The 27,416-nt window shown below is 43.2% G+C and overlaps 7 protein-coding genes and 1 non-coding gene across 15 annotated transcripts; 2 read left to right on the forward strand and 6 right to left on the reverse strand.

Moving 5' to 3' along the window:
• Positions 1-24: 24 nt before the first annotated feature.
• On the reverse strand, positions 25-3,398 carry cidec (cell death inducing DFFA like effector c). Of its 4 annotated transcripts, XM_088390158.1 has the most exons (7): positions 3,314-3,398; positions 2,478-2,550; positions 2,231-2,372; positions 1,952-2,101; positions 1,191-1,381; positions 493-744; positions 25-394 (listed from the first exon to the last, which is right to left on the reverse strand). In XM_088390158.1, the coding sequence occupies exons 1-6, from the start codon at positions 3,345-3,347 to the stop codon at positions 522-524; spliced, it is 813 nt and encodes a 270-aa protein (XP_088246284.1). In that variant the 5' UTR covers positions 3,348-3,398; the 3' UTR covers positions 25-394; positions 493-521. The 4 variants fall into 4 exon arrangements, with proteins under 4 accessions (XP_088246284.1, XP_088246283.1, XP_088246285.1 ...); XM_088390157.1 differs by lacking the exon at positions 25-394 and having other exon boundaries at positions 418-744; XM_088390159.1 differs by lacking the exons at positions 25-394; positions 3,314-3,398 and adding an exon at positions 2,675-2,740 and having other exon boundaries at positions 418-744.
• A 503-nt stretch (positions 3,399-3,901) lies between these two features.
• Positions 3,902-5,169, reverse strand: LOC148390492 (uncharacterized). The gene is made up of 2 exons (XM_088390162.1): positions 4,947-5,169; positions 3,902-4,567 (listed from the first exon to the last, which is right to left on the reverse strand). The coding sequence occupies exon 2, from the start codon at positions 4,555-4,557 to the stop codon at positions 4,186-4,188; it is 372 nt and encodes a 123-aa protein (XP_088246288.1). The 5' UTR covers positions 4,558-4,567; positions 4,947-5,169; the 3' UTR covers positions 3,902-4,185.
• Positions 5,170-6,966: 1,797 nt separating this feature from the next.
• On the reverse strand, positions 6,967-10,952 carry uqcrc1 (ubiquinol-cytochrome c reductase core protein 1). Its single transcript, XM_088390156.1, has 13 exons — positions 10,828-10,952; positions 9,974-10,114; positions 9,806-9,892; positions 9,358-9,487; positions 8,955-9,153; positions 8,781-8,860; positions 8,592-8,707; positions 8,322-8,465; positions 7,976-8,136; positions 7,801-7,886; positions 7,631-7,719; positions 7,481-7,556; positions 6,967-7,385 (listed from the first exon to the last, which is right to left on the reverse strand). Exons 1-13 carry the CDS (start codon positions 10,888-10,890, stop codon positions 7,321-7,323), a joined length of 1,437 nt encoding a protein of 478 aa, XP_088246282.1. The 5' UTR covers positions 10,891-10,952; the 3' UTR covers positions 6,967-7,320.
• A 114-nt stretch (positions 10,953-11,066) lies between these two features.
• On the reverse strand, positions 11,067-17,003 carry LOC148390494 (tubulin monoglycylase TTLL3-like). Its single transcript, XM_088389419.1, has 15 exons — positions 16,029-17,003; positions 15,461-15,582; positions 14,476-14,569; positions 14,299-14,390; positions 14,037-14,193; positions 13,896-13,942; positions 13,701-13,829; positions 13,488-13,602; positions 13,318-13,413; positions 13,084-13,255; positions 12,858-13,006; positions 12,542-12,785; positions 12,191-12,450; positions 11,950-12,125; positions 11,067-11,882 (listed from the first exon to the last, which is right to left on the reverse strand). Exons 3-15 carry the CDS (start codon positions 14,522-14,524, stop codon positions 11,523-11,525), a joined length of 2,046 nt encoding a protein of 681 aa, XP_088245545.1. The 5' UTR covers positions 14,525-14,569; positions 15,461-15,582; positions 16,029-17,003; the 3' UTR covers positions 11,067-11,522.
• On the forward strand, positions 16,544-18,644 carry hmces (5-hydroxymethylcytosine binding, ES cell specific). Of its 3 annotated transcripts, none has more exons than XM_088389423.1 (7): positions 16,544-16,694; positions 16,808-17,018; positions 17,285-17,428; positions 17,541-17,696; positions 17,863-18,020; positions 18,077-18,269; positions 18,359-18,644. In XM_088389423.1, the coding sequence occupies exons 2-7, from the start codon at positions 16,830-16,832 to the stop codon at positions 18,542-18,544; spliced, it is 1,026 nt and encodes a 341-aa protein (XP_088245549.1). In that variant the 5' UTR covers positions 16,544-16,694; positions 16,808-16,829; the 3' UTR covers positions 18,545-18,644. The 3 variants fall into 3 exon arrangements, with proteins under 3 accessions (XP_088245549.1, XP_088245548.1, XP_088245550.1); XM_088389422.1 differs by having other exon boundaries at positions 16,546-16,718; XM_088389424.1 differs by having other exon boundaries at positions 16,547-16,718; positions 17,541-17,700; positions 17,870-18,020.
• Positions 18,645-18,652: 8 nt separating this feature from the next.
• Positions 18,653-22,670, reverse strand: rab7a (RAB7a, member RAS oncogene family). Of its 2 annotated transcripts, none has more exons than XM_088389425.1 (6): positions 22,318-22,670; positions 20,800-20,862; positions 20,502-20,628; positions 20,171-20,389; positions 19,957-20,085; positions 18,653-19,885 (listed from the first exon to the last, which is right to left on the reverse strand). In XM_088389425.1, the coding sequence occupies exons 2-6, from the start codon at positions 20,850-20,852 to the stop codon at positions 19,790-19,792; spliced, it is 624 nt and encodes a 207-aa protein (XP_088245551.1). In that variant the 5' UTR covers positions 20,853-20,862; positions 22,318-22,670; the 3' UTR covers positions 18,653-19,789. The 2 variants fall into 2 exon arrangements, with proteins under 2 accessions (XP_088245551.1, XP_088245552.1); XM_088389426.1 differs by lacking the exon at positions 22,318-22,670 and adding an exon at positions 21,731-21,944.
• A 289-nt stretch (positions 22,671-22,959) lies between these two features.
• On the reverse strand, positions 22,960-23,032 carry trnaf-gaa (transfer RNA phenylalanine (anticodon GAA)). Its single transcript has one exon. It is a non-coding gene; the product is annotated as a tRNA-Phe (tRNA).
• A 185-nt stretch (positions 23,033-23,217) lies between these two features.
• Positions 23,218-27,416, forward strand: rpn1 (ribophorin I). 2 transcript variants are annotated; one of them, XM_088389420.1, is made up of 10 exons: positions 23,218-23,571; positions 24,316-24,380; positions 24,461-24,767; positions 24,843-25,052; positions 25,115-25,307; positions 25,371-25,470; positions 25,559-25,697; positions 25,909-26,028; positions 26,339-26,584; positions 26,658-27,416. In XM_088389420.1, the coding sequence occupies exons 1-10, from the start codon at positions 23,353-23,355 to the stop codon at positions 26,838-26,840; spliced, it is 1,782 nt and encodes a 593-aa protein (XP_088245546.1). In that variant the 5' UTR covers positions 23,218-23,352; the 3' UTR covers positions 26,841-27,416. The 2 variants fall into 2 exon arrangements, with proteins under 2 accessions (XP_088245546.1, XP_088245547.1); XM_088389421.1 differs by lacking the exon at positions 23,218-23,571 and adding an exon at positions 24,067-24,167.

The raw sequence follows: 27,416 nt of genomic DNA on the forward strand, positions 1-27,416 counted from the left end.
GCAACAAAGAAAATTACGTGAAAATTTCAGTTTGAGCGATTATCTCATTTTATTGATATCTTTACTTCAACATAAAAATCGCAATATACAAGAGATTTGAGTTCTGTTGCATAGGACAGGACTAAAATAAACTAGATCACACAAGGATGTGTGAATTTTCATGCAGCCGACCTTGCAGGCAATTTGTCAAAGATCCATCCAGCCTTTTGCACTTTAACACATTCAGTAAGATTTCCTTCCTCCAGCCCTCAACTGTCTTTTCTTTCTTCCTCCAGCCAGCTGCAGCTGACAGGGCAGAAGCAGCCAGGGGACAATTAGGCAAGCGGGGTGGAGAGACAGCTGAACCTGTTGTCAATTACGCCGACTTGACCGAGCTCCGCTTTTCCCACACAGGCTTAAGACATGAAGAAAAGGGGATAATAAAAAATACTTGGTTTTATTTGCTCATCTCCAGCAGATTCAATTTGACATCCAAGAAGAATATTATGTTACTTCAGCAGATAATGTAACAAACTCCATCATCAGTGGGTTGCCCGACGCAAGAGAAAGCGCTGCAACTGACAGATTCGGCTTTCTCGATGGAGCAACAGGGCCTTCTCTGGTCTGTCCTCTACTTGCTCGTGCTCGTCTTCTTCCTCCTCCTCCTCCTCCTCCTGTTCCATTAGCTGCTCCATGTACCAGGAGGAGCTTAGCAGGATGTGGCCAGTCGCCTGCATGGAGAAGACGGTCCATCGCAAAGCCTCCCTTCCGGCACCACACAAATACACATTGTATTAGTCTCAACAGAAAAGAGGCAGCGATTTTGAGAAATATGCATTATAACAAATGATATTGGCTAACATTATGTGACAAACATTTTGCTCCCCACTGTTGAGTCACAATTCCAAAATGCAATCCTCTGTTGCAAGGTCTGTGCCAGAGTTGATCACCAGCAACTCTGGTGATGACATAACTCCTCATAAAATTAATCTCAGAAAAATCTAGCCCATTTCAACTCTGCCGCCCACACTGTATACTGCGTGCTGTCTGTCCAGAGAACAGTGCAAATGCTATTGTGCAGATGGTTTAAGCACTTACAAATATTCTATTTGTTGCATCATCAGAGGTAAACAGAAGGACACTCGACATTGATAAGAACTTGAGCATTTTGAACTTCAACAGAAAAATTCAGCTGGATCTCATTCACTTACTTCAACATCCTCTTGGCCTCATAACAGCGCACTTCATAAGACAAGGAGTAAACACCATACAGCGTTGCTTTGACATTCAAGCAGCCGATGAAATCACTGGGGTTGTTCTTGTACAGGTCAAAGGTCACCTTGGCCACATCTGTCCGTTGCTGTGGCCTGCGTTTACTGAGCACGTCTCTCGAGAGGCCGTTCTAAAGAAACACAGGGTCAAAGGGCAGCCAACTTGGCTTTAGCATGATTGGGAACAAAGTGTCTTGCTCAGTTGCACAAAGACAGCAGTTAGCAAGCAAACTCATTTATCCAACTATTAGCTTACTTTTGTTTGCAGTCTTAAAAACTCGACCCTCTGGTATCTTGGGCCAATTTTTACAGCTGTCACGCAAGTCCCTAAGTCAACCGGTGGTCCCCGGCCCTCTCGTGGTCCGTGTCGGTATTGCAGGTGGTCCGTGAAATTGGAAAATAATTGTTTTTAAAAATAAAATAGATTTGTTATTTAGATTTGATTTATTTTTCAGCTAAATTTGCGAGTCATTTACCCATCTAAATTATAACAAATGTAGCCGAGATTCCCAAAATAGACTTAGAGATGCAAATATATAGTCTGTATAGGTCTATCCTCCTTGGGTGCAAAATAAAATAATATTCCACTAAAGCAGAGGTCCCCGAATTGCTTTTTGTTGATAATGTTCGTTCCTTGGACAAAAGCCGTGTTGGAGCCATCTGATCTGCAGTGCCACCTAGTGGTGCATGCAACACTGTACCTGTGATGGGGTCCACTTCTCTCCTTTCTCCAGCACCATGAGAACGGTGTTGTCAGGCAGTGTTGTGAAGAAATCCTCGGTGTCCACACCTGTGCCATCTTCATCCAGGACCAGGCTACTGGCACACAGCACATTTAATGAGTCGCTCACCTATAAAGGACAAAAATGGGCTCATTAATTTAGAATTGTGGCAACACTGCTTAGAAACAAGAAGCAAACTCATGACATCACTACTACTGTGAGTCAATTTGTGGTCTCTTTGCTTCCCTCTGTCCACACCTTGTTCATCAGGTCTTCTAACGCATCCGCCATGATGCCCTTCTTCAAACTCCGATCGGCATTAGTCACTCGAAAAGGTTTTGGCCGAGATACTTGTCTTGATAGAAGCTGCTGGGTTACGGATGCACTAGCTGACACACACCTGATTAAGGTTTACAAAAAAAAGAAGGTTGAGGAAAAAAAATAATTGCTAAGGAGGACAAATATGCCCTTTCCTTTAAATTCACCCCAGGAACTGATATCTTACTTTAAGGAAGACTGAGTCAGGAGGTTGAGAGACTTCAGAGCATAATCCATCACTGAAGAAAGAGTTCGGCAACCTGTATGACAAAACTGGAAATGATCACAATTGTTCCAAATGACTTGTTGAAAACAATCCTGCACTCTGGTCACCGTTTTCTTTGACTGCCGAGCTAAATTTAAGCAAAAACGCACATCACACACCCTTCCTTGTCCGGACAAGAGTGAATCACGACGACAACTGGCCAGTGAACCTTGTGCTCTTGTGAAGCAAGTCAAATAGTTTCGTTGTTATTGCGCAAGACTTCATGGCCGTCCCCCTTCATTGTCCTGGCCCGATATCAAGTATAAAGTTCACCAATATTGCTTTTCTATCGGAATGCGTGTTGTTTTATCCGGGAAAGTTTAGCTCCCCGTGTGCTGACACTGCTAGGAATAGCTTCATACCAGGAAAAGCACCATTGCAGTAAATGTTATAAAAATATAAAAATGTTGCGCATTTGAGATGCGTTCCGTTCATTTGATGGGAGTAGATTCAAAACGGCCAAAAGTGACTTAAGTTCTGTTTCTATAATCCATAATCGCAATAGTGGAACGTCGAGCACAAAAATGCTCGGGGATGCTTCCAAACAGCTCAGATTAGAAAAACTACAGTATATTACCAATGAAATTATTTCCTTTACTAATAAAATTTCAAACCCGTTCTAAGGACAGCGCATTTTGAAGGAAAAAGGAAACTTAAATAATCACCCAAATTCAGTTTGAAATATGCTCAACGCTATAGGGTTTGAGAAATGTGCATTAAGTGATATAGTATATATTTTTTTAAATGGTCAAACTTACTTGTTAATTGTATGCTCCCTGCAGTTGCCCGCATACCGCGTTGAATTTAAAGCACCCGGATCACGTTTCCAACTAATTGCAGCATGCCATGTGACTTCCGTTCATAACCGGAATTTAGTAGTTTATTGAGACAATTTTATTTATTTATGACCCATCTAGTTATTGACACAAGCCACTTTGGAAATAGAAAACCACAAATTAATCATTAACTGATATTAATAAATTGTGCTGTGAATAAAACACCAGTGACAATGATGTCTAACAGAAATATCGTTTTGATTTCATCAAAGCGCATGGTGTGATGTTTTCCGCTTGTTAGCTATTTTTCTGCCGCTTTTGTGAGCTTTGAGTAATAGTCTGGAGGTCACAAAGTCCAGAGTGAATTAGATGAACAGTTTATTTCACTCTGTAAAATCATATTTCATGCTCATGCTATGCAGATGAATCACGCAGCGAAATGGTCTTCAGTGGATAGCACACATAAACTAAACATAGCCTAAGACTTAGGCCCTAAGTATTGTAGACAAAGGCTAATATGGAAGCTCTACCTTTTCTTTTATATATGTGGTTAATAACGTGCTGAGGGGGAAGCGTTCATTTGTTTTTAATGGTTCCTGATGCACAATAAAATGAACAAGACTTAATATAAATAAATAAATATCATCATATTTAATGTAATACGTTTTGCAGGAATTAATGACATGCAAAAAAAAAAATTTCTGCTGAGAAAAGTGATCCGGTCAAAGTGCATATTAACTAGTGACGGGCTCATATTGTATCTGAGCTGCTGTCAGTGATGAAGTGCATCAAAATTAAATGTGGTTTTTTTTTTCTCGCTTTGCAGGTCTGCCCCGGCCCCCTTTTCTGGCATGCTATTTCTTCTTGCCGACCCGCGCCATCAGTTCTGCATTGGCTGCCGCTTTGGTCCTCATGTCCTGGTTCTTGGCCAGATCTATGAGGACGCTGAGAATACTGGTGGGGACATCAAGGGACAGGGCGAAGCGGGATCCCGGCTGGGTTCTCTTGGGCACCTGCGGAGCTCGCACCGGCCGCAGAAGCATGCGATGCTCGGAGCGGAGCAACGAGTTCAACACCCCGCCGCGGTTTATGATGTCGACTGCCAGCGCGCCTCTCCTGATGGCCTCGTCGAAGTCAGCGACTTCTTCCTTCTGACTGACCCCCTGAGCGTGGATCCCGCAAGGCAGCAGCAGAGCCAGGCAGAAGCAAAAGCCCAACGTCCTCATGCTCGCAATACTGTCGGCAGGCACACAAAATGACGCAAATTATTTCAAGGACGCGTGGGTGAAAGGCAAGGCAAGGCGCAAAAAAAAAAAAAAAAAGTAATTCAATACGCTTCACATTTTAAGGCAAAATACAACATTTAAAAGCAAATAATTAAAGGCATAAAAAACAACGATTTTAGACCATTAAAAGCAAATTACTTAAAGAATTTACAGCGCAAGAAAACCTAATTATGCACAAATTCATTCAATTATGGTTATACAATTTTTAACTTGGATTTAAAGGATAGTCATAAATAGTTTCAAAGCATCCTATTTGACATATTAGAATGCACAGTACAACACAAAACAATCCAAGTCCTGCTAAAGTGTTGCTGATGAGTACTACTTACTCAGTGTCACTTCAGGAGATTGTTGGTGACTTGGAGAAAAAAAGTCACTTCAATTTCCAGCGCTGGAAATAATCTGGATATTTGAATAATCAACCCAAAAATGTTTTCCTTCTTTTCCTCAGTAATGACAGCAGCGACCTGCATGTAAAGCAGCAGGACGTTCAAGTGGCTGAAAGTCCAGCACGACCCCGTCTTCACTGCCGTCTCCTCTCTCTGTTTATGTCCCCCCCTCCCTTTGTTTAATCTCATTTCCTTCACCCTTGTTGCAATTTCTTTCTTCCATCTAAAAATAACACATTCACAATCATTGGAACATAATGACACAGACAGTCAGCCTGCAGAAGAAAAGTGCATTTATCCAAATGTACTAATAAACCTTTGATGCCAAAAAAGAGGACGTGTGAGAGATATGATCTCAGCCACACTTATGCATTCATTTGATTCATCATGCAGAAGAGCCATCAAATATGATTACAGTGATAAGGCGGGCCATTGAAATTATTATCATTTGTGTGCATGGTTTCCAATATGCGGTGTGTCTGCATTAATTTTCACATCTTTTACCCTGCTGACAATACAATAAGATGCTTCAAGGGGAAGTCAAGCCAAAAATGTTTAGACAATATGTTCTATGCAACCACACTAGGCTAAAGACCAATATTGCATTTTGTGAAATATGAATCAAGCAGAATAATCTACCTGTTTTTAATCCATCTCATTTTGTACTGCCACGTGCCCTCAATGTCATTTTCAGTCAACAGCAAGTGGCAGCACAGGTCAAAATGGCCGCCGACTCTCTGAATGGTCTAAAACGAGTCTTCCTACATCTTCCTACTTGTTTCCTTATTTTTATGCACCAATGTTAAATGGTCAATGTGCATGAATAATGTGCACTTTTGAGCTTGGCTGAGATTTCCCAAATACTGTAAAAGCATCCAAGCATGAATTTTACGTCCAACTTTTGCTCTTTCATCCTTCTTCACCTGTCATGTCACAGTAACATGTCCAGAAGTGAGCTACTTACGTCAATGCCTCTAAAAGAAGCGGTTCTACATGACGGAGCATTCCTAACTTTTGTGAGGAGATTTTACTGGCTTCATTAATTTGCAACAACAGCTGCTCAACCATGTTGTTGCTTCTTTAAAACGGCAATTGTATTGTTTTGTTGCATGATGCAGTGACTCATCTGAGATGACTTGAGTTCCAAAGGCAATTATTGAACTACTATCATAACATAAGGGACTCCGGAAAACCGAGGAAGGGGATGTCAGGCCGAGAACTACCTCATCTCTTGAAGCACCTCCATTGCATCCCATCACCGGAGCGATCCTCATCTCACTAATGACTTAAATTTAATCGTCGGCCCTCGAGGGTCCTCTGGCGAGAGGAGTCATCGTGGATGGCTAGAGATAAACAAACATGCGTTACGCAGATGTCAGGCCTCCTCCTAACAAATGTTCACGATTTATACCAGTCAGTGGCATGGCTGTCATAGATACTGCGCAGCATGACTTCACATGAATAGAAGACAAGGTCATGATTCTAAGCAGAGCCTGGCCTATCAACCACGCAGCTTCGTAACATAGACGTTTGACGTCAGTCTGTGTGTTTACTATATACATAGTATGTATCATAAATCTGTGACGTAAATCTGATTCGTCTTGTGATGATGGCATTTCAAACTGAATATTAGCAGTCTTCTAAAGTAGGCTGCCTTGGCACACTAGTCTGTTGTGACATCACGAGTGCCGCTATAAAATATAATACACTAATAATTACAATAAATCTCTCCATAAGTTATTCAGTGAGTAGACAGATATGAGTTCAATATTTCATTGAGATTTTTTTCTACTGTAAAATTGGGGTGGCTTTACGATACAATGCAAATTAAAGGAGAACATTGGGACTGTTTGGCAGACCAAGATGGCCGCAACAGTGGGCACACGAGCAGCTGCCTGTACAGTGTTGTATGACAAACATACACCATTTAGCACCAAACCAAATCAAATAAACAAAAGAACCCGTTTTACAGTTTTATTTTTGTCAGAATGTGAGCTTCTGTTATGTACAATAGATGACAGAAATTGATTTTACAGACATGATAAATATACTCTTGCTCCAAATAGGTTGCATTTAGGATCTACAGAGTCCTGATTTCAATCGAGGTCCAGCCCCCTTCCTCTACTCCCATCTGTGCCAGCTGTTGAGGTCATGTGCAGATTAAACAAGGTTACCTGTGGACTGCCACCTTCAATGACTAAACAGTGGACACGATAAGAGGGAGGTTGGCGGGGGGCTGGACCGATCGATGGCTGTCTGTGTGGACACTCGGTGAGGATGAGGAGCAGGACACGGATCGACACCATGATGCAATTTAAAACCTCAGCCAGTACATTGCACTGCGCATTCTATTGTAGTCGGGCAGCTGCTCAATGGGGCCTAAGGAAAAGATGGGGCAAAAATGAACAGGTTCAGAAATCGTAAATGAACATTCAACAGCTATCGTTAAAAGTGCGGTTGAAAGAAGGACCCACCGACAGCTGCCACAGCCGGACACTTATCGTAGATGTATTTGGAGCAGATGTCACGCACCATCCTGGGGGTCACGGCCTGAGATGAGAGAGTCAAAGTGTGCTCAGTGCAACGGGAGGGCATTCGCTGGCAAACATCTCAAAGAGACTCACGTCGATGCGAGCGTCCCACTCGGCTAGGGGGATGCGCCGGCCGTAGTTCAGAATGTGCCTGCCGATGTCGTCACAGATCGGTGTTGTTCCTACAAGAAAAGAAAAACCCATTCGTGATTGAGCCAACTTGGAGTGAGTTTGTCAAATGCAATGACAATAGCGTGACGCACCATTGAGCTGTCCCACCAAACTGGCCTTCAGAGCATTCTTTCCTCTGGCGACATCACTCTCTGTGACCGTGGTGCACAGATTCATCCTGCATGAGGCACAACCTGATTCAGTTCTCAGACGTCAAAATGAACCGTGCAGTTGGGGTGATCTGTGTGACTCGCTGTCATTTCTTACCAGGAATTCTGGGACCAGTGCATCATGTCGTCAATGTTGAGCCTATCTGTCACAAAGTAAATACCCAGCAGGCCGGTGTCATTGTAGGACGAGAGGAATGTCTGGAAGCTGTGACACAGGTTCTCCTCCGCCGCCAGGCGAGCCAAACGGCTGCTCATGTTCTTCACGTGAATAAACAGTGGACATAGTAAGGTTTTGTCAGACGAGTTTCATTTAAAACCGATTAGTTGGGGTAAATGTAACCATCAAGGCAGCTGACAATATTCCATTTCAAATGGTCAAAACAAAGGCGACAATGAAACAATGCTTTGGCGACATCACTTCAGATATGACACTGGCGTCTAACCTTTCCGCCGCCACAGGTGAGGTCATAGCTTCCGATGATGGCGTTTGCCACCATGAGAGGCACGATGTCTGGGCTAGCAGCGCCGGGGGCCTCCACGGCGATGGCGATGTGGGCCAGGGGCAGACCATCGTCACGGAAGCGGATCTGGGGAGAAACATAAATCTCAATTAGCATTGGCTATTGTTTTCCCACTTTCTTCTAGTAGCATTTTACGACTACTCCTAACATAGGTGGGCAAAGCCATTAAATATTTTTGCAATACCAACTCACCTCACTGCCTGTAAATCTGCAGGGTGACAACACAGGAACGGCATCTCCCTCGTATTCGAAGGACAGTCCACTGAAGTGAGTCTGGGCCAACGCCACCAGCTCCTCATGGTTCACACCTGCATATTTAGCAAATGACATGAAGGGCCAATCTTTGCACAAATGTTGTATGTGGTGGCAGAAATGACCAACCTCCAGCTGCAGCCAGAACCATGCGGGGAGCCTTGTAATGGCTGGTGACGTATTCCACTAGATCCTGGCGGGTGATAGTTCTAATAGAATTTCAAATGATGTTTCTTAGAAACTTAAAGGATTAGCGCATTGACAATCATTGTGGTGGCAAAACAATTTTACTCCCCCCCTCACCTGGCGGTGTTGGATGGTCCAAGTGGACTGTGTCCCAGTGCAGTACCCTGGTAGGCGGTTGCATGCAGCAGGTCCAGGCAAACTTCCTGATGGTTGTTTTCCATTTCTTCCAGTTCGCGCAGCACCACACCCCGCTGCTGCTCAATCTCCTCCTCGCTCAGCGAGCAGCCCTGCACCATCTCCGAAAGCAGCTCCACAGCTGGGGAAACACAAGTTTGTTAAAATGTTTGAGTATTCCTCAAAACATTAGCTTACACATTGCAAGTTTTTATGCATTGTTCCAAATCTGCATCAACAAAAGATTTTGTCTAGAAATCCAAACAAATTCCACTAACTGTAACGGAATAGCTTGCATTCTCCTGTGTACTACACTGCATGCATGGACGCTAACAAGTCACAATACCTTTAGGCAAGTCTTTAGCCAAGGTCTTCATGTAGTAAGCGGTATGTTCCCGGGATGTGTAAGCACTCAAGTGAGCACCCATAGACTCCACCTGCTGCTCTAAAGCTGTCTGAGGGTACTTCTTGGTGCCCTAGAAAGCAAGGATGAAAGTCACCTTGTTTAACTGTGTTTGACATTTGAATAACTACAGTGGAGGATGTTCCTTTCCTACAGTGGTGATGTAACTCAAATTTTTACCCAAGTCAGAATCACTAATTGATACAAAGGCAGTAGTAAAGTTACAGTTCTTCTCATCCTAGTTTACATTAGGTGACAGGTGGGTTACACCAGGAACTGTTCGCTAGCCAATCAGAGGGCACATAAAGACAAATAATCATTCACACCGAAATCTAGACTGTCATAAAAAAGGTCTCAATGTATTAACATCCAAAAGAGTGTGTCAACCTACCTTGAAAGCCAGGTGCTCCAGGAAAAACCCTGTCCCGTTGTTCTTTTCGCTCTCATAGCGACTGCCAGCACTGATCCACAGTCCGACCTATGAAGGAGAGGATATTTGGAAAGTGAGAGTTGATCATAGCCCAATGCCATCCACAACTGCATGTCATGAAGTCCTTACAGTGCACGTAGCATGTCCAGTCTCTTCCGATGCGACCCTCAAGCCATTATCCAGGGCAGTGAGACGAGTTTCAGGGGTTCCCAGCAGGCTTTGGGCATAGCTGACTGAGGCTTGGCCACGCCTCAGAGACAGCAGGAGGGGCTACGATGATAAGACAGTAACTTTCAATGTACTATTATTATTACTGATAACACAAATATAAATACATTCACATAAATCACCATTGAGAAATGTATCAGAACTTAATTTGACTTTATAAAGTGAGAAAAAAAAAAGTTAAAATATGACAAATCTATGAATTGCCTTCAAATCGCAGGTGACATTTACAAATAACAAATATATGTCACCTTTCAATGGCAACAGGGAGTCGACAGAAGCTGTTGGCCACTTAGTGGTTTAGTGCTTGTGAAACGTCATTTGAAAGTTACAACACAGAATCCAAGTCAAAATGCAGAAGACACATTGACAACCGATGGAAGCGCATCGTTAAATTATTTGGTCGAAATGACCATACATGACAAAATATTTAGGAAGCTAAGCTACGTTGAGGGCAAATCAGGACATACCGTTTCTGACAAGAGTAGACAATGAGAAAATCCCTCATACGAAAATAAAACATTGACTTTACAAATATAATCTTTAGAGATCAACGAAATTATCTATAGCAAACCCTGCATTATTACTTGATCAATTGACCTTGTATTCACTCAAGGCTAGCCAATGCTAACTGGAGGTTCCGCTAGCGGAGAGCTAACCATGACAATTGCTTCTTCCATTTCTTGTGCATTCACTTTGACAATAAGGAGTACACGAAGCGGCTTGTTCTTAGACGCGTCCCTTGAAGGCTTACTTACACTGCGGGTTTTGGCGAGTACACGACCCACGGTGCTCCCGACTCGGCACACTGACGCCGCCATTTTTCACTCCAGGTTAAAGAAGGCAACCGATTCCGCTGCCCTCGCACACAAGACTCTTTTTCGTTTGTGAATTTAATCGTGTCATCCATCTCAGAAATATTTATCGCCACCACGTGTTCAAAATGTGTTATTGCAAGTACAAACAACAAAAACAAAAACTCGGTCCTCGATTTAATTTATAAGCCAAAATAAGTGTTGCCTACTAGTAATTGCATTCACATACTTTCTTGTCAAGGTGGCACAAATTTTGGGGTTGAATGCTTTATCAATATGAGCGATTGACTAGCGACCAGTCCACGGTAAACTGCTTCTAATGAGGCATAGTCCACAACTTAAATGTCAAGTAAAGCAGCAATGAACTGAAAATACCTAGCAATTAAATTGGAACTTTATTGAGAGATAAAACATGTTTGAAGTGCATCTAAGATTTTTGGTCAGTAAATCTCCAGCACAGCAACAAATATATAATATTTTCCTGTACATTTTACAAAATATTAATGGCAGCATTGAAGCTTGCAGATTCCTTACCATCCACCAAATGAATTTCAAGCGGCCGCTGAGTTTTTTGGAATGTCATCCTGTAAGTGCTTTTTGTTCTTCTTGGCATTCGGTACTCACTGAGGACGTTTAACCTACAAGCCCCTTCGCCACAAAGAGACAGAATGCGAGCAAGCATCAACAGGTAGGTGGACGGATCTGTGTGCCGTCTTCGGCAGTTGAAGTGTGAATGTTTCAAGAGGGATGGGCACTGATGGCTGAGGAACAGGAGGAGGAAGAATTCTGTTTGAGATGTTTTTGACAGGAGTATTGGCACTCTTAACAACTTTTGGCAGAGACTTGACTTTATCTGAAGCAATCTCCTTTTTGGTGCCATGATACTTTGGGACTGAGCGCTTGAAAGGTCTCAGAGGAGGAAGCAGACAGGTGCCATTGAGCCTGAAGCCCTCAATAAATAAATTGACTCCTACATACTGCGGTATATCTACTCCTGCCTAGAAAACAAAAGAGACAAATTAAGTCATACAGTCAAAGGATTTAGTCGGCGCAAGCTTGCCTAACCTGGTGATATATGAGCTCAAAGTCTCCCGTGTCTGCTGATTTGTCTGCTCTGCGGTCGAGGACGACGCGCAGCGTGTCCTCCTGCACAGCTGCACAAAGACGGGCAGTGATGGGTGTAGAGGGGGCCATGGTGGGACTGGCATTGATTTCAATCAGCCATGGATGGAAGTCACCGCCTGGAAAAGATCATTCTGGGTTTGATTACTTCTTATTAGTGTTTTTAGTTTTCTCATGCTCATACCTAACATAAAGTCAGCCCCGTAAAGCTCAAAGGTGTTTTTTCGTGAATCCACAAGATCTTGCGCGCTCTGCAATGCATGGATGATAGCCTTCTTCATTCCGGGCACAACCACATTTTCCCACTGAGTTTTGTAACCCCGACCAGACAGGAAGGTTATGAACTGGTCGTCTGACCACATGTTGTCTTCTGGGATGCTGGGATGGCGTTGATGAGAAGGTCTCAGATGCTTTTGGATGGAATTATTGCACAAGTGCACAGAGCTGAAAAGAAGTTTGGAAATAGGTGACCCATATAAGTTATAGCATACATTCAAGTGTACATGCATTTAGTGATTTTGTATTCTCAACATACTTGTCCAGCGTGTCCAATGAATAAGGCTGCGTAGAGAAGCGCAAGTAGCACTTCTTATAAAACCACACGGTGAGAGGGTTCCAATCTGTTACCAGAAACCACTGGCGCACATCAAACTTGGTCCCCTCCACCAAGAAGGGACGCTCCAAGTACTTCTGCACCACCCACTTGCTCTCCTTGATCAAGGCTGAATCACTGTCCACCAGGCTGAGGATCTGATCCAAACGCTTGGCACATTTGATACCTGTAAGACCGAAGGAATGGATTCATATTTTGAAATAGCATGCACCTGAAAGGGTTAGGGTTAGGGTCCCACCCCTGCCTCTGGACTTGGCTCCTGGCTTGATGATCCAGATGTTGTGGATGCCATCTGTGTCCAGTTGTGGACTGACGTCAGCCAGTCTCTGCAGCATGGACTTACAACGTCTTACTAAATGATTGCTGATCTCAATTTTGGCTCCGGCACTGAGTGAAAAAGCAAGTAGGAGAACCGCTAGTGTGTATACACACACACACGCACACACATATCGTGGTATACTTACTGAACAAGCAAGTAGTAGCTGTTGATAAATTCCCCCCACTCCTCCTTAGCAAGGGCTGGCGTTGTCTCCGAGCTAGCGTCAATGTCAGCATGCTCCAAACTCTCAAGAAAATTCCAACACACTTTGAGAGCTGTGCCGATCATTTTGGAAACCATCACAGGGTCCGATGGTTCTAGAAATGGAGGACAGCAATCAAGCCGAGCCACAACATACGATAAAAAGATTGCCGGCTACTTTGCATGTGCTCGTTTTTCTTCTCTTCCTGAACATTATGTGCTGTCTCCACAATGTACTTCAAAAGACTGGTGCAGGCTGTCCTCCTGTAGTCCTCTTCAGGAGGGAAATAAAGTTTACAGACATCTAAATGTTGTACTTTTTCCACAAAGTTATTCATAAAATCTAACCTATGAAAGCATGCTTCTCATCCCGGGCTCCAAGTCTGTAACAACGAGGAAAGAAAGTGTCCGGGTCTGCTGAGTCAAACCAATGCAGACTTCTCAGGTTCACACACAAGCCCACCTGGAACAGATTTTATGATGAGGTCCTGCACTTTGACTTAAAAGTTGAATCCATTCCATAACTCAATTTACTCAAGTATATGTAATCAATTTTAGTGCCTTAGTGGTGAAGCTGCCTGCTTTGGCAAAATGGTTGATCATCTGTTCTTTCTGCAAGATACTGGTGTTGATGGCATCTCTTTTATTTGTCCAGTAGAAATAAACCATTTCATTCCGCACCATGCGAGACTGAGTGATGAGAAAAACATTTCTTAACACCAGATGTCCTCACGTTTTGTTTCTTCAAGGTTTTACCATAAGACTGTACAGTCCGGCTGGATCCTGCTCTTGGTTGACATCATCTGAGAAGAAGGCTCAATGGTAATGAGTGAGTAAAGACATAAAAGAGACAAAATACGCTGTTTTAACATCACATCATCAGCTGAGCATCTTCACCGTCGCTGTCACCGGCATCGTTCAAGCGGGCCTCTTTAACAGGACGTGAGGACATGTGGAGGCCGGGGTGACACATCCGCTTCTCCAGCCAGCCTCTGGCCCGCAATGAGGCCCGAATTACCGGGTAAGGGCCCTGAATGGAGAACACTTTATGCAACTAAAAGAAAGAGACAGACATGGTATAAAACATGGAGGTGAATGAAAATAAATAGGAAGATTTTCAAAAACATACAAAGACATTTTTTTTCTCTTTTTGACTTACCTTGACAGTTTTTTCCACTATGGCCTTGGCTGTCTTTAGTCTCTCTGAGTTGAGAGGAGGCAAGCGGAGAGCGTGTCGAAACGGTGGTGACGCTGTCTCACACACACACACGCAAATGAAAGAAAAAAAATCTTCCTGAGTGAGTCATCTGTACAAGTGTATTGTGAGATGACTTACTCGTTTGCAGTGTTTTGATTTCAACTTGACTTTGGCATTGCTGGACCATTGTTACTAGATTCTGGTCCTTCAACAGGCCCACAGATTGTCCCTCCTGGAAATCCAAAAGCATTCATTCTTTTACACATCTGACCTTGATAAACATAATTGAAGAAAAAACTACAGTGAATGTAACCAAAGATATTTGATTATGTCAACTAAGACTAAGAGCCAAAAAAAGAATGGTAACTTCATGAATTTTTAATAGATGGCCTGCGGGTTCAAACATTCGTGTCTACAGTGTGACCTCATGATTAATTCAACCCTTGTGATCTATAAACTGACTCTAACCAACCGAGGGTAGAGTTGAAAGTCACAAACAGTAACAGTGTGCACTTTTTCTACTCTCCTATAAACCTTTCCTCTCATATTTAATCATGTATTTTTTTTGTTCTAAACGACTGTGAATTAACCCTAAACTACACTGTACTCCTTATGCATGACTTTTTTTTCTATTCTATTGGGAACAATTGCTGCATGTATTTATTTTCCTGTTTCGTGATTCAGCCACTCATCATTATCACTCTGGGAAATAAAGCATAAATAATGTATATGCATGTGCATGCTACACATGGTCCAGAATGTGTTTGTGCAATCATCTTACTTTCAAATAGCGTGTTCAGTAGGGCGCATAATGTGATACAGTGATTAAAACTCTGACAGCAACGACAGGTTTACTTTGTCAATGTGAGGGTCAAATTGCAGACCGCTTGACTACACCAGTTAGGTTTGCATCTTGACATGGTGTGAGTATTTGTTACACATTTCCCAATATATTTATTTTGCCATAAATGAAGACAAATCTAATGTTGAGAGATACATGCCAGACTATAACTCACAAATTACAGTCTAAAATAAATAAAAATAGCAATTACCAACTATCTAATAATATTATACCATACATGATAAAATCCCCATTTTAAATACAAGTTTCTTTTGTGCCTACCTTCGGTGCTCCAAAGATGTTCTGACTTTGTTGTTGAGTTTCACCGGAGGAACGCACGCTCTACCCCAACTTGGTTTACTGTTGCCATGGCAACACCAAGGGGGCCTAATATGCAACAGCACCTGAACACATTTATTATTCTAAATCTCAGGTATTGTATTTAGTTTTATTTTTGATTTTCAACATCATATTACGTAATTTATAATGTTGTTTTAAACTGGCAAAATTAATAATTTTATGATACATATCAAGTTACAAAAGGATAAAGCTGCATTCCAGACTGCTGTGAAATTTCCAGTTTGAAACTTAAGAGTACAGTTCCAGTCCAGAGTGAACGAAAACATGGCGAAAGGTACTCAAACATGTTTTCCAAAAAGTTCATTGAAAATAGATACGCTCAATACCAGTTGGACACAAATCTTTTTAAGTTGTTTTCATTTTTGTCAAGATAAAGCCTAATTGTCATTGTGTACTCAGATGCTGAGGCAGATATAATACTGCTGTTCAGGTGCTCTGCTTTGTTTATAACATGAGGGGGCGGAAGTGTACATAATAGAAGTTGAGAAACCTTCATTTACGGTTGTCAGGTTTTTGTTTTGTTTTTCAGCGGTTGTCAGTTTCTTCCCTTCCTCTCTCCATCCCATCTGATGAAGCAAATGTATGTGAACAAAGTTACAAAATAAAGTGGCTAAGAAGAGCCCAAAGTAGTCTTTGTCTCCATCGACTCTTTCTTCGAGTCACACCCGTACAACGCCGCGTAGCTCAACAATTTTGCAACTTCACACATTAAATCTAAGCTGCATAACCAACAAATAGTTGCAAATATCATTTATACAATCTTTAAAATGACATTTCAACTTATTGATAGCTGATTCTATTGTTTATCGTTAGAAATAAATTAATTGCAATTTCCAATGCACATTTCTTAATCAAAGGTTGGAACAAGTGAATAAATTCAATAAAATAAAATCTAAGCTCCCGCCAACAACAACCGACATAGTAAAGGCTGCTTTGCCATTTTATAATAATGTATCAGTCCTTGACAATGTAATAATTTCACATTATCATACACACACGCTAAACTTATTCCGCCATCTTGCATAACCGTGACGTCATCGTGCGCTTTGTGTCCGGACAAATCTCCTCCTCGTTCACTCCATCGAAACAAACACCAACACGCTGTCAAACCTACTACTTAGTCACGCAGCCCAAATAAAACGCAGGAAAGCAAGTGGTAAGCTTCACTTTTTCAAACGAGGTATGTTAAGCTAACATTACATGCTAATTATCATCACAACGCTAACTTGGCGTGTTAGCTTACGGACTGTCACCAATTTACTCCAACAGAACGCCGGGGTTTACCGGTGAAATGTGTGGTAGGACTGCGTGCACTCTGGCTCCGGATGAGGTGAGCCGAGCCTGTTCGTACAGAAACCGGCGTGGGCAGCGGAGACAGCCTAGTTGGAGGGAGGGTAACGCGGACAAATACCGACCCTCCTACAACAAAAGCCCCCAGTCCATGAGCCCCGTGCTGCTGTCACACAGGCACTTTGACAAGGTAACCTGATCGAGAACTAAATAAAAAATGCGCTAGGAAATTCTCAGTATGATTAAGTTGTGTTTTACTGACATTATTCGGAATATGACACCCAAAATTGTAGGTACGAAAAAACAAAATCAAACCCCCTTTTTTTCTGAGCAAGTTCAATGTCACATCAATGTTGAAGTAAACAATTGACATGATAGGAAAGAATTTGGAAGAAAGAAAAAAAGCTGCATCTGTTTTGCTGGTGCATTTGATATGATGTTTTTGTGTTTGTGTAGAATGCACCTGTGGATGAGTGTGTTTTGGTTTCCATGCGTTGGGGCCTGGTCCCTTCCTGGTTTAAGGAAAATGATCCAAGCAAGATGCAGTACAGCACCAGCAATTGTCGCAGTGACAACATCCTGCAGAAAAAGACTTATAAGGTACTTTGCAGAAAAGACTCTGTAATACATTTTAAACTATTACCCAAGCAATAAAAAAAAAAAAAACTGATTCTATAAAATGTCCCTTTGAATGGCTTTTTTTCTTACCAAGGACCCTTTACTGAAAGGACAGCGCTGCGTCATCCTCGCTGATGGCTTCTATGAGTGGAGGAGGCAGGAGAAAGAAAAGCAGCCATTTTTCATCTACTTCCCTCAGACTCACCATTCTTGTGAGGAGAAACAAGATCCTGTCAATGAGTCAGCAGAGGCAAGTCAACATTTTGTGCCAGATGTGACCATGCTATAATGTTTCCCCACCATCTTAGATGTTCTCAACAGTACATGGTAGATTTTGACCTACTGTGGGTCTGGAACGTACCCCCCTACGATAAATAAATGGTGGTTCACTGTTTACATTTGCTGGGTTGTGTTAGCAGGCAGAAGAACCATCCGATGAGTGGACAGGCTGGAAGTTGTTGACCATGGCAGGACTATTTGACTGCTGGACCCCTCCATCCGGTGGCGAGCCCCTCTACACCTACAGTGTAATTACTGTCAACGCTTCCCCCAATCTGCACAGCATCCATGACAGGTGAGGAGATGAGATAAAAAGCTTTGCTTCAGAGCTAAAGGCGGTGTCCGTTTCAGGATGCCAGCCGTCTTGGCCGGAGAGGAGGAAGTAAGGCGGTGGCTTGATTTTGGCGAGGTGAAATCTGTGGATGCTTTGAAATTGCTCCAGTCAGAAGACATATTGACCTATCATCCCGTCTCGTCGCTTGTCAATAATTCTCGCAACAACTCTCCGGAGTGCCTTCAGCCTGTAGACCTCAACCAGAAAAAGGTACACTGATGAAGACTTGGGTTAGGGAAGATGCAAAGTAAGCTGTAATTCGAAAAACAAACGTGTGTGTGTGTGTGTATTCCCCACAGGAGCCCAAGGAGACAGCCAGCAGCAAGATGATGATGAGCTGGCTGGCGAGTGGCTCTTCGAAGCGGAAGGTGTCGGATGCCTGCAAGAGTCAGGAGAAGGACACGGACAAGAAAAACACTCCCAGCAAGTCTACTGGGGCACTTCAGCAGTGGCTGCAAGGGGCCAACAAAAAAACAAAAACCTAGTAAAGCGGCGTTACTGGATTTCTCTCATTCTTTTAATCAATTCTAATGGGACTATATACTGTGCAATAAATAGATGTTCAAATAAAGTTTTAGAAATAAACAGGTAGCTGAATTTGAGGTTTTTATTACCCTTATTACTTGAAAGGCAAAGACATTTTGAAACATTGCTATGCATTTATCATATTTATAATACAATGATGAATGCCACTACTTCCACCATTTCATTCTTTTCTGTTAGCGATCTTCAAATTCGTAATGCATTTCCGTTTTACCGTGATTCAAACAGACAGATCTGATTGGTTAAAATAAATGTCAAGCACTTAAAGCAACTGGCAGTAAGATATACGGAAACTGACATGGTTGTCTTCCCCACAAAGTAATTGCAATTGTACAAAGTCTTTGAAACAGTTGTCAATAAAAAGAAACACATTTACTAAGAGTACTGAGTTAGAAACCAGAGTTATACTTATTTTCCTGGACTGTCAAGGAATTGATGTGCTGCCTTGATTTGTTTTATCTTGCACCAGGAAGCAATAACTGTACTAGAGAAAAGTCAAAAGAGGAACAAAACTAACCTGTGTGCCAATCTCATGTCACGTACAAGGTTATTTTGAGTGACTTCAACACAACCTGAACTCTTGAGTGGTGGGACTTGCAATTTGTCTTCATTTTGTGTATCAATTAGCATCAAAACTACAATCTGATTATCCCAAGTTAAATCTCAGTCCCGATGTGTATTTCTTCTATTTTAAGGTTGCGTGAGGTGCGTAGCGTGACACAAAGCCACAATACAAATCACTTAAAGGAGGGGAGGGGTGAGCAGTGTTTCTTCTATTCATGCAGTTGTGGCGCCCTTTAAAATAAGACAACCACCACAGCTACAAAAAAAAAATCCTCAATGAAACACAGACATGTAGGATGTTTGAGCTCAATGTAAAACAAGTGATTGTGAAAGCAGCGATATTCATAGAACTGAAAACGTCTGTTGCCATTTAAAGGTGGGGGGGGAAAAAACACTGGACAGGAAGAATAAGCATACGATGTTTAAGGTGTTCTTTGGGCTAGGAGAGCGATGCTTGAAAGAAAATGTGTGATTCCCATACACGAGGAGGAGGCTGCAGCATGTTCACGTCGTACTGTCGTGAGCAAGATGCTGCTTGTACGGTGGGTGGTGGGAAGGGAGGATATTCAGACAAGGCATGAGGGGGAGGCGACGAGGGGCCGCGACGCAGATGTCGGCGGGCCTCAGCAGCTGCAGGTCTCCGCCGAAGGCTTGGCTCGCTCGTTCCTGTCCAGCTTAATCGGCTCTGGGAACTCGTTGTACAACTCCACCTCGGTCTCCTGGTTGAGAAAACGGGCAGAGGAGTTGCAGATCTACGCCGAGAGGTGCTGCGTCAGCGTAAACGTCGTACCTGTTTGAGAGCGTTGCGTGCGATCGTCTGGAAGGCCTGCTCTACGTTGATGGCCTCCTTGGCGCTGGTTTCAAAATAGGGGATGTTGTTCTTGCTCTGACACCATGCTTGTGCCCGCTTGGTTGTGACCTGGACGTACACGAGAGCAGGTGCAACATTTTAGGGCCACATATTCAAATGCAAAACGAACTAAAATAGGAAGTTGACGGGCCACCTGTCTGTTCTCTAAGTCGATCTTGTTGCCGAGCACCACAAAGGGGAAATTCTCCGGGTCTCGGGGACTGGCCTGGATCAGGAACTCGTCCCTCCAGCTATCGAGGGTCTTGAAGGTGTTTGGGGCCGTCACGTCAAAGACCAGAACGCAGCAGTCGGCTCCGCGGTAGAACGCCACCCCTAAAGACTGGAACCTCTCCTGACCTGCTGTGTCCCAAATCTGAAATGCAATCAAAAGAAGTTGAATGCATATGGCAAAATTTCATTATTATGTGTTTGCAATGACGGAAAAGAAGCTGCAATTGAATTTTGAATCAGTGTGGACAAAATACCTGCATGGTGACAAGTCTGTCATCCACCATGACTTCTTTCGTCAAGAAGTCTGCACCTATCGTGGCCTTGTACTGGTTACTGAACTTCTTATTCACATACTGGTTCATCAACGAGGTCTTCCCAACTCTAGACGGGAAGCGAGCACAGAGCACGAAGCACAGTTAAAGATCAGGGACAGAAAAGCTTCATTTGCGTGCAGTTCCGAGAGCCGAACAAGTGGTGCTCTCAAGTGGTGCTAAGGCATCCATCCCAGGTGCGGTGGAAAGCACTTGAGCTTTAAGGACGAGGACCACTCACCCGGAGTCTCCGAGGATGATGACTTTGAGGAGGACTTTCTTCCTTGAAGTCATTGTGCCTCAGCTGGAACGACATGAGAAAACATGAAAGGGGTGGGGGGTGAGGGGGGCATTACTCTAAAATGGACACAGAGCTCCAAAGAAGCACAATTGTTGTAGACATGCGTACAATCAGCCACAGGAAAAACATTGACGGAAAAGTACTTTTACACATGACAGTTACTCATATTTGTCGTTCATTTTATTTTTGCACTTTCACTTCTGCCTAATCCACTCAACACTGGTCTGGGGAATTATACTATTCCGTTTCAAATTTACATAGAATATTTTCTGTAGAATTTTACCCTTTATCTCTGCAGTGTGGTCAGTTCAGTCATGTATTGTAAATAACTGCACAATTGACAATACAGCTTCTCAAATATTGAGATTTGAGAATGTTAAAATGTGCAGTGGAAAGAACTTGGCTCCCCCTTCTGCAATCCTTTCTCTACAATTTTGCATTTTCATGTTAAAATATTACTGGACATGTATGTAAGGAATATGAGTGAGCGTTATTTTTTTTTTCCATGTATAAGATGGTGTTCAAGTTACAACCAATGGAAAATCGACCAGCATAACAATATGGACTTTGTTTGACTTTGGAGGTTCCACTGAGTTCAATGTTGTTAAAAGGATACTGAAACCGAACAAATAGCAGTCACAAGACAGCATAAAGAATGGAACCATAGTGTTAATCGTTACATGTCCTTACTCTACGAGAGGGGATTAAAACATGATTGCATCACTTTCTGTTCTACATACACTGATTGATTCATGTTGAACCATTCAACCACTACAGTGCATCCAACTGAACAGACCAAAGTCCAATATTCCTCATTTGACTGGATTTTTTTTTTTTTTTGCATCCACATACTGCCAGGAAACATACGTACCCCCATTTACACTTCGGCTTGTTTTGATGAAAATAAAGCACGAAGAGCGACCAAATGCTTGTAAAAGGGTGTGAAAGTGCTCGAGTAGCGGCGCTCCTAATCTGCACCCCATGACACATTGTCAGGGAGTGATCACATGGTTGGTCAACACACGGCTAACGGAATCATGACTTGGCAAGCAACATTTGGCTCGGAAAATATGGCTTCGATAACAACAATTTGTGTAATTTGGTAAACGAGAAGCACAAGTAAAACCTGGTAAACAATGACACAGAATGCTTCGTCATCATTTTACAGCCGTGAAAACACTCGAAGGTGACAACACAAAACCGAAACGCGACCAAACAAACAATGTAAAATCTCGAGGGTTTACATCATGGATAACAATGGAGGTTTTGCTTGATAACGACCGGAAGCGTGTTGTTTTAGTCAAATTTTTGCTGTTTGTGTTAACATTTACCACCGGCTAAATCGATTCGGCTAACATTTAGCGCAACAACGGGTCTAATGGAGAATGTAGCATGATTTGCAACAGCCTTGTTGTTCATATTCACAAAAGCAGTGTGTGAAAATATCGGAAAACATACCTGTGAGACGATCTTGTGGTAAAAATATCAAAAGTGGACGTTTCCTCTGTCTCGGTTCTTGGCGTTATGAAAGCGCAGATTAGGGAGAAAAAAAGAGAGGGGGGCTAGCAGTTCCTTTTAAATGTCTGTCGTCCCTAAAGTGTCCCTTTGAGGCCTCGACACCACTAATATTCGATGTCTATCCGTTGCGACTAACTCTCCGAATCGAAGTGAGCGCTGTCAGTGGCAGCGAAAATCTCAGTTAGCGATGTGCTACAATGGTGTCTTGTCGTTGACGTTGGCTTTTCCTGTCCGTCAAGCTAATGTGTTAGCCTAGCATTTAGCCTCGATCGCTATTCGCTGTCCACTTCCTCCAAAACAAGCTCCGTCGAGGATGACGTCACACACTGGCTACGCCTTGCTCAGCTGTTTTTGCTTACTTTTGTGATAAACCCAGTGAATAAAAAATACGTGTGAGAACAGATTATGATATAGAAATCTTATACAATACATTATTTAAGTTGGAGAGCTGTAAATTTACTGAAATACAGTCGGGTATTGTGAATGAGTGACTTTTCTGCACGTTTCTAACATTTGTTTTCACTTGATCAGAATGTGGCAACTTTGTACTACGCTTTACTGAAGCAAAAGGTTATCACACTTTGCCGAAACCCGGGATCGAACCAGGGACCTTTAGATCTTCAGTCTAACGCTCTCCCAACTGAGCTATTTCGGCTTGCAGAGCGTAAGACAAAATTATAGATAAAAGGCTGCGTACAACATGAAACGCCAAGAACCTCGAGTTTCACTCAAACGTTTTATTATATACAGAACGAACATTCGTTTTATAAATTCTCATAAAAAAAGTAAAACAATTGAGCCAAGTCGCGTTCAGTCGCTTCCGGCGCAGGCCTTTGTGACGTAATGACGTTCGTATGAATGAAGCGTCATCTCTTCTCATGCAGTAGTAACGGCGCGGTGTGACGGCCTTTCTACTTTGTTCACCTCCAACCGAACGCTCTCCTTTCGTTATTCGTCGCCTGCACCTCCGCAAACATGTCCCTGATCGGCCCTTTCCTCCTGCTCATGGCCGGCGCGCTGTGTTCGGCCACTTTGGTGAACGACGAAGTCAGGAGGACTGTGGACCTGAGCACTCATTTGGCTAAGATCACCGCGGACATTACCCTGTCTAATTTTGCACGCTACGACGTATCTAGCTTTATATTGACCGTGGATCCGGAGCTTTTCCCACATTTGGCATACATGGGAGCCTCGGTGAGTTGAAAATGAGCACATTACCACGCTGCAACGGGCTCTTGTTAGCGGTTAGCACACTGGCTATTTTGTGCAGGAAACTCGCAACTGTTGTTACCCTCTCATACCTCAGGCAAATATTTTTAGTCAAACGTTTGCACGTTTATAAGCTGCTTGTACAGTTTTGTCACATTCTCTATTCTTCAAAGAATTGCATCAAAACTATGCTTATAAATACCAGTGGCCCGATAGGTTTGACTGCTAATCGTTGCTAATAAGTTGTCCATGGCTAACATTAGTTTGTTAATGACGTTGTCAGGATTGTTATGAAACGATGCGTTGTTTAGAGTAGCTTTTGTTTTAATTGCAGTATATTAATTGGTTGACTTCCTTAGGGGTGCACATTTGCTTTAGCGACTGAATGACACGTATGCGCTGAGCAGCATACTTCCGGCTACGAGCGCGCAGAGGAACCGCCCACTTTCATAGCCCTTAAACGTGTTTTTTTTAGACTTCAACAACCCAATACGAACAAAGTCGTGAGCGACACCTTGAATAATCTGCGAGTTTTAATGTTTAGGTCCTACTGACAATTCGGACATGTCCAGACTCGCAAGGTACTGGGATGTTTTTGGAATGAATGAATCCAAGTGCTTCCCCGGAAAAATTGCCTCCTTGTTTTCCACCACAAACACCAACAGAGAACGAAAAACGCTATGCAAACGATTAATGTGCTCTTAGTTAAAAATCAACCTGTCTTTTCAGGTGCAAGGTGATGAAGAGGATGATGGCCAACTTGACATCAAGGAAACAAAAATCAACGGCTTAACGTAAAGCAACATTCTTATCCATTTGTAGCAGAAGCACTTGTTGATGTACTCCAAGTCACTTGTGTAACCTTCTTTTACAGTGGGGAGTTTTTCAAAGTAACTCTTCCATCCATATTGGTCGTGGGCGGTAAGGTCAAAGTCAAAGTGGAAATGACATTCAGCCACGTCCTCCAGCCCTTCCCCTCGGACATCACCCAGGCTGAGCGCCAGCTCGTCATTTTTCAAGGCAACCACTACTTCTATTCGCCGTACCCCACTCGAAGCCAGACGACACGCGTTCGCCTGGCGTCCAAAACAGTGGAGAGCTACACTAAACTGGGCAACCCCACTAAGACAGATGATATCATTGAATATGGCCCGTATGAGGACATTCCCCAGTTCAGCCAGGTACGGCTCATCATTCGCACAGTGACAGTCTGTGCTGGCACTAAGTTCTAACTGTGCATGTCTTTTCATATCTAGGATCCAATGAAGATCCACTTTGAGAACAACACGCCCTTCCTGACTATCAGTAGCATTACTCGCACCATTGAGGTGTCTCACTGGGGCAACATCGCTGTGGAGGAAACCATCGATGTGAGGCACACCGGAGCCATCCTGAAGGGCCCGTTTTCACGCTACGATTACCAGCGTCAGTCTGACAGCGGCATCTCGTCCGTCAAGTCCTTCAAGGTATACACGCTCGCGCTTAATTGTTCCTATTTGTGATGTGACAATGAGCTCCCCTTCTGCAGACAATACTTCCTGCCTCTGCACAAGATGTCTACTACAGGGATGAGATTGGGAACATCTCCACCTCCCACCTGCAGATTCTAGATGATTCTGTGGAGGTGGAGATCCGGCCTCGCTTCCCTTTGTTTGGGGGCTGGAAGACCCACTACATGATTGGCTATAACCTGCCCAGCTATGAGTATCTCTACACTCTGGGTGAGTATTATAATAAATGCCTTTTTCTTAATTACTGTGTGCTTCTAACATCCTGTATTTCAGGTGACCAGTACGCACTGAAGATGAGACTGGTTGACCACGTCTATGATGACCAGGTCATTGACTCTATGACTGTGAAAATCATTCTGCCTGAGGGAGCCAAGTGAGTATCTGCAACAAACGTTTGAATTGATGAATTTGACAAATATATTCTTACTTATTTGTCTTATTTTACCGTCTGTTTCCTCTAGAAACATCCAGATGGATACACCATATAATATAAATCGCATGCCAAACGAACTGCACTACACGTACCTTGATACCTTCGGCCGCCCCGTGCTGGTCGCCACCAAGAACAACCTGGTGGAGCAGCACATTCAAGATGTTGTGGTAAGGATCCTTTAGATTCTCATTCATCCGAATCATGGTGATTGGCTGAAGGTTGACTCGAGGCAGCTCTTGTTTGTTGAGCAGGTTTCACCTTTATCTTGAAAGGATTTTTTTCATTAAACATTTAGAGCTTTTCAGTTGTGGTCTATACAATTTATGTGACTAGATTAGCATTGGTGTCTCAAAGTGTTTCCATTGTCATTATTTACAGGTTCACTACAACTTCAATAAGATCCTGATGCTGCAGGAGCCTCTGTTGGTCTTTGCAGCCTTCTACATCCTCTTCTTCACTGTCATCATCTATGTTCGGATGGACTTTGCCATAACAAAGGTTTGTTTTCCACCTTATTTTTCCCCCCAAACAAATATGACCTGTCCCAGCCTAGATTAGTGATAAATCCGTCATATTGTGAGTTATGTTGTACAAACTGGTACTATGTTACCACTGTAGGAACACTAAGCCAGTAAACCCAACAAACGATTGTGTTCAGTTGAACACAAGCGATTCTGAAAATGGCAACATTGCCATCTAGTGGATGAACATTGAATTGTTCTGTATGTTCCTGAGAATGAAACAATTTGTGCCTGCTTACCTCTTTTGATGAGGTACAAATCGTATGCTTCCCATGTTTCTCCTTCAGGACCCTGCGGCCGAGGTGCGCATGAAGGTGGCGTCCATCACCGAGCAGGTGCTGACCCTGGTTAACAAGCGCCTGGGCCTGTACAGACACATGGACGAGGTGGTCAACCGCTACAAGCAATGTCGCGATACGGGCGCGCTCAATAGCGGCCGGAAGACCCTCGATGCGGACCACCGCGCACTCACCAACGAGATCAGCTCGCTGCAGGCTCGCCTCAAGGCCGAAGGCTCCGACTTGGCCGACAAGGTGCGAGGCGCTTGCGTTTCCAGGAACGTGGTTAAATAACGTGGACGTCGAGTGACGGGCATCTCTTCACCAGGTCGCGGAGGTCCAGAAGCTGGACGGCCAGGTGAAGGAGCTGGTGGGCCGCGCGAGCCAGGAGGCGGAGCGACTGGTTGCCGGCAAGGTGAAGAAGGAGGCATACATCGAGAACGACAAGGCCATGTCCCTCAAGAGACAAGATCTGGTCAGCCGCATCGATAGTCTGCTGGATGCTCTCTAAGCGAGACGTCAACGCTCGTCACGCAGTCAAGTATGTTTTATGTATGACAACCCCAATGAATGTGACAGACGTGCTTTTCACATCATGTGGGCTTATCCAAACACTCGTGCCTTGTGATTAACTGAATCACAAGTTGTTGAGCGATACTCCCTTTGTCACATGTCAGACTTTACATACATGTCCCCTAAGTTTGAATCTCGACTTTTGTTTTTGTGCTTTAGGTTTATCATTTTGCAAGATGAATAACAAGTGCTCAAGTCAATCACTCATGTCTTTGCTCACATACATGAATTTTTTCAAGCGGTTAGGTGTGGTTTAGTTACTTATCATTGCCAATTGTATTCAGTTTGCACTGTTATTTTCTACTTTCCCCCTGATAATATCAAAGCTCAGATTTTTGGATGTTTGTCACTTTTGTTTGTAATTTTGTCACATTTTCTACATTTACTGATTTTGTAAGAAGTGTTGTGTGCACTGAGATTAAGAAAGACGTGAGACTAAGTTGTGTGAGAAAAGACATGGGGATGGAAAACAATGTAAAGCTGTCAAATTTCAAATAAAAATTGGAGAACCAAA

The sequence above is a fragment of the Syngnathus floridae genome, chromosome 11 (assembly GCF_059516105.1).
Source record: "Syngnathus floridae isolate MCC-2025c chromosome 11, RoL_Sflo_1.0, whole genome shotgun sequence".
In the NCBI taxonomy this organism is placed as follows: Eukaryota; Metazoa; Chordata; class Actinopteri; order Syngnathiformes; family Syngnathidae; genus Syngnathus; species Syngnathus floridae.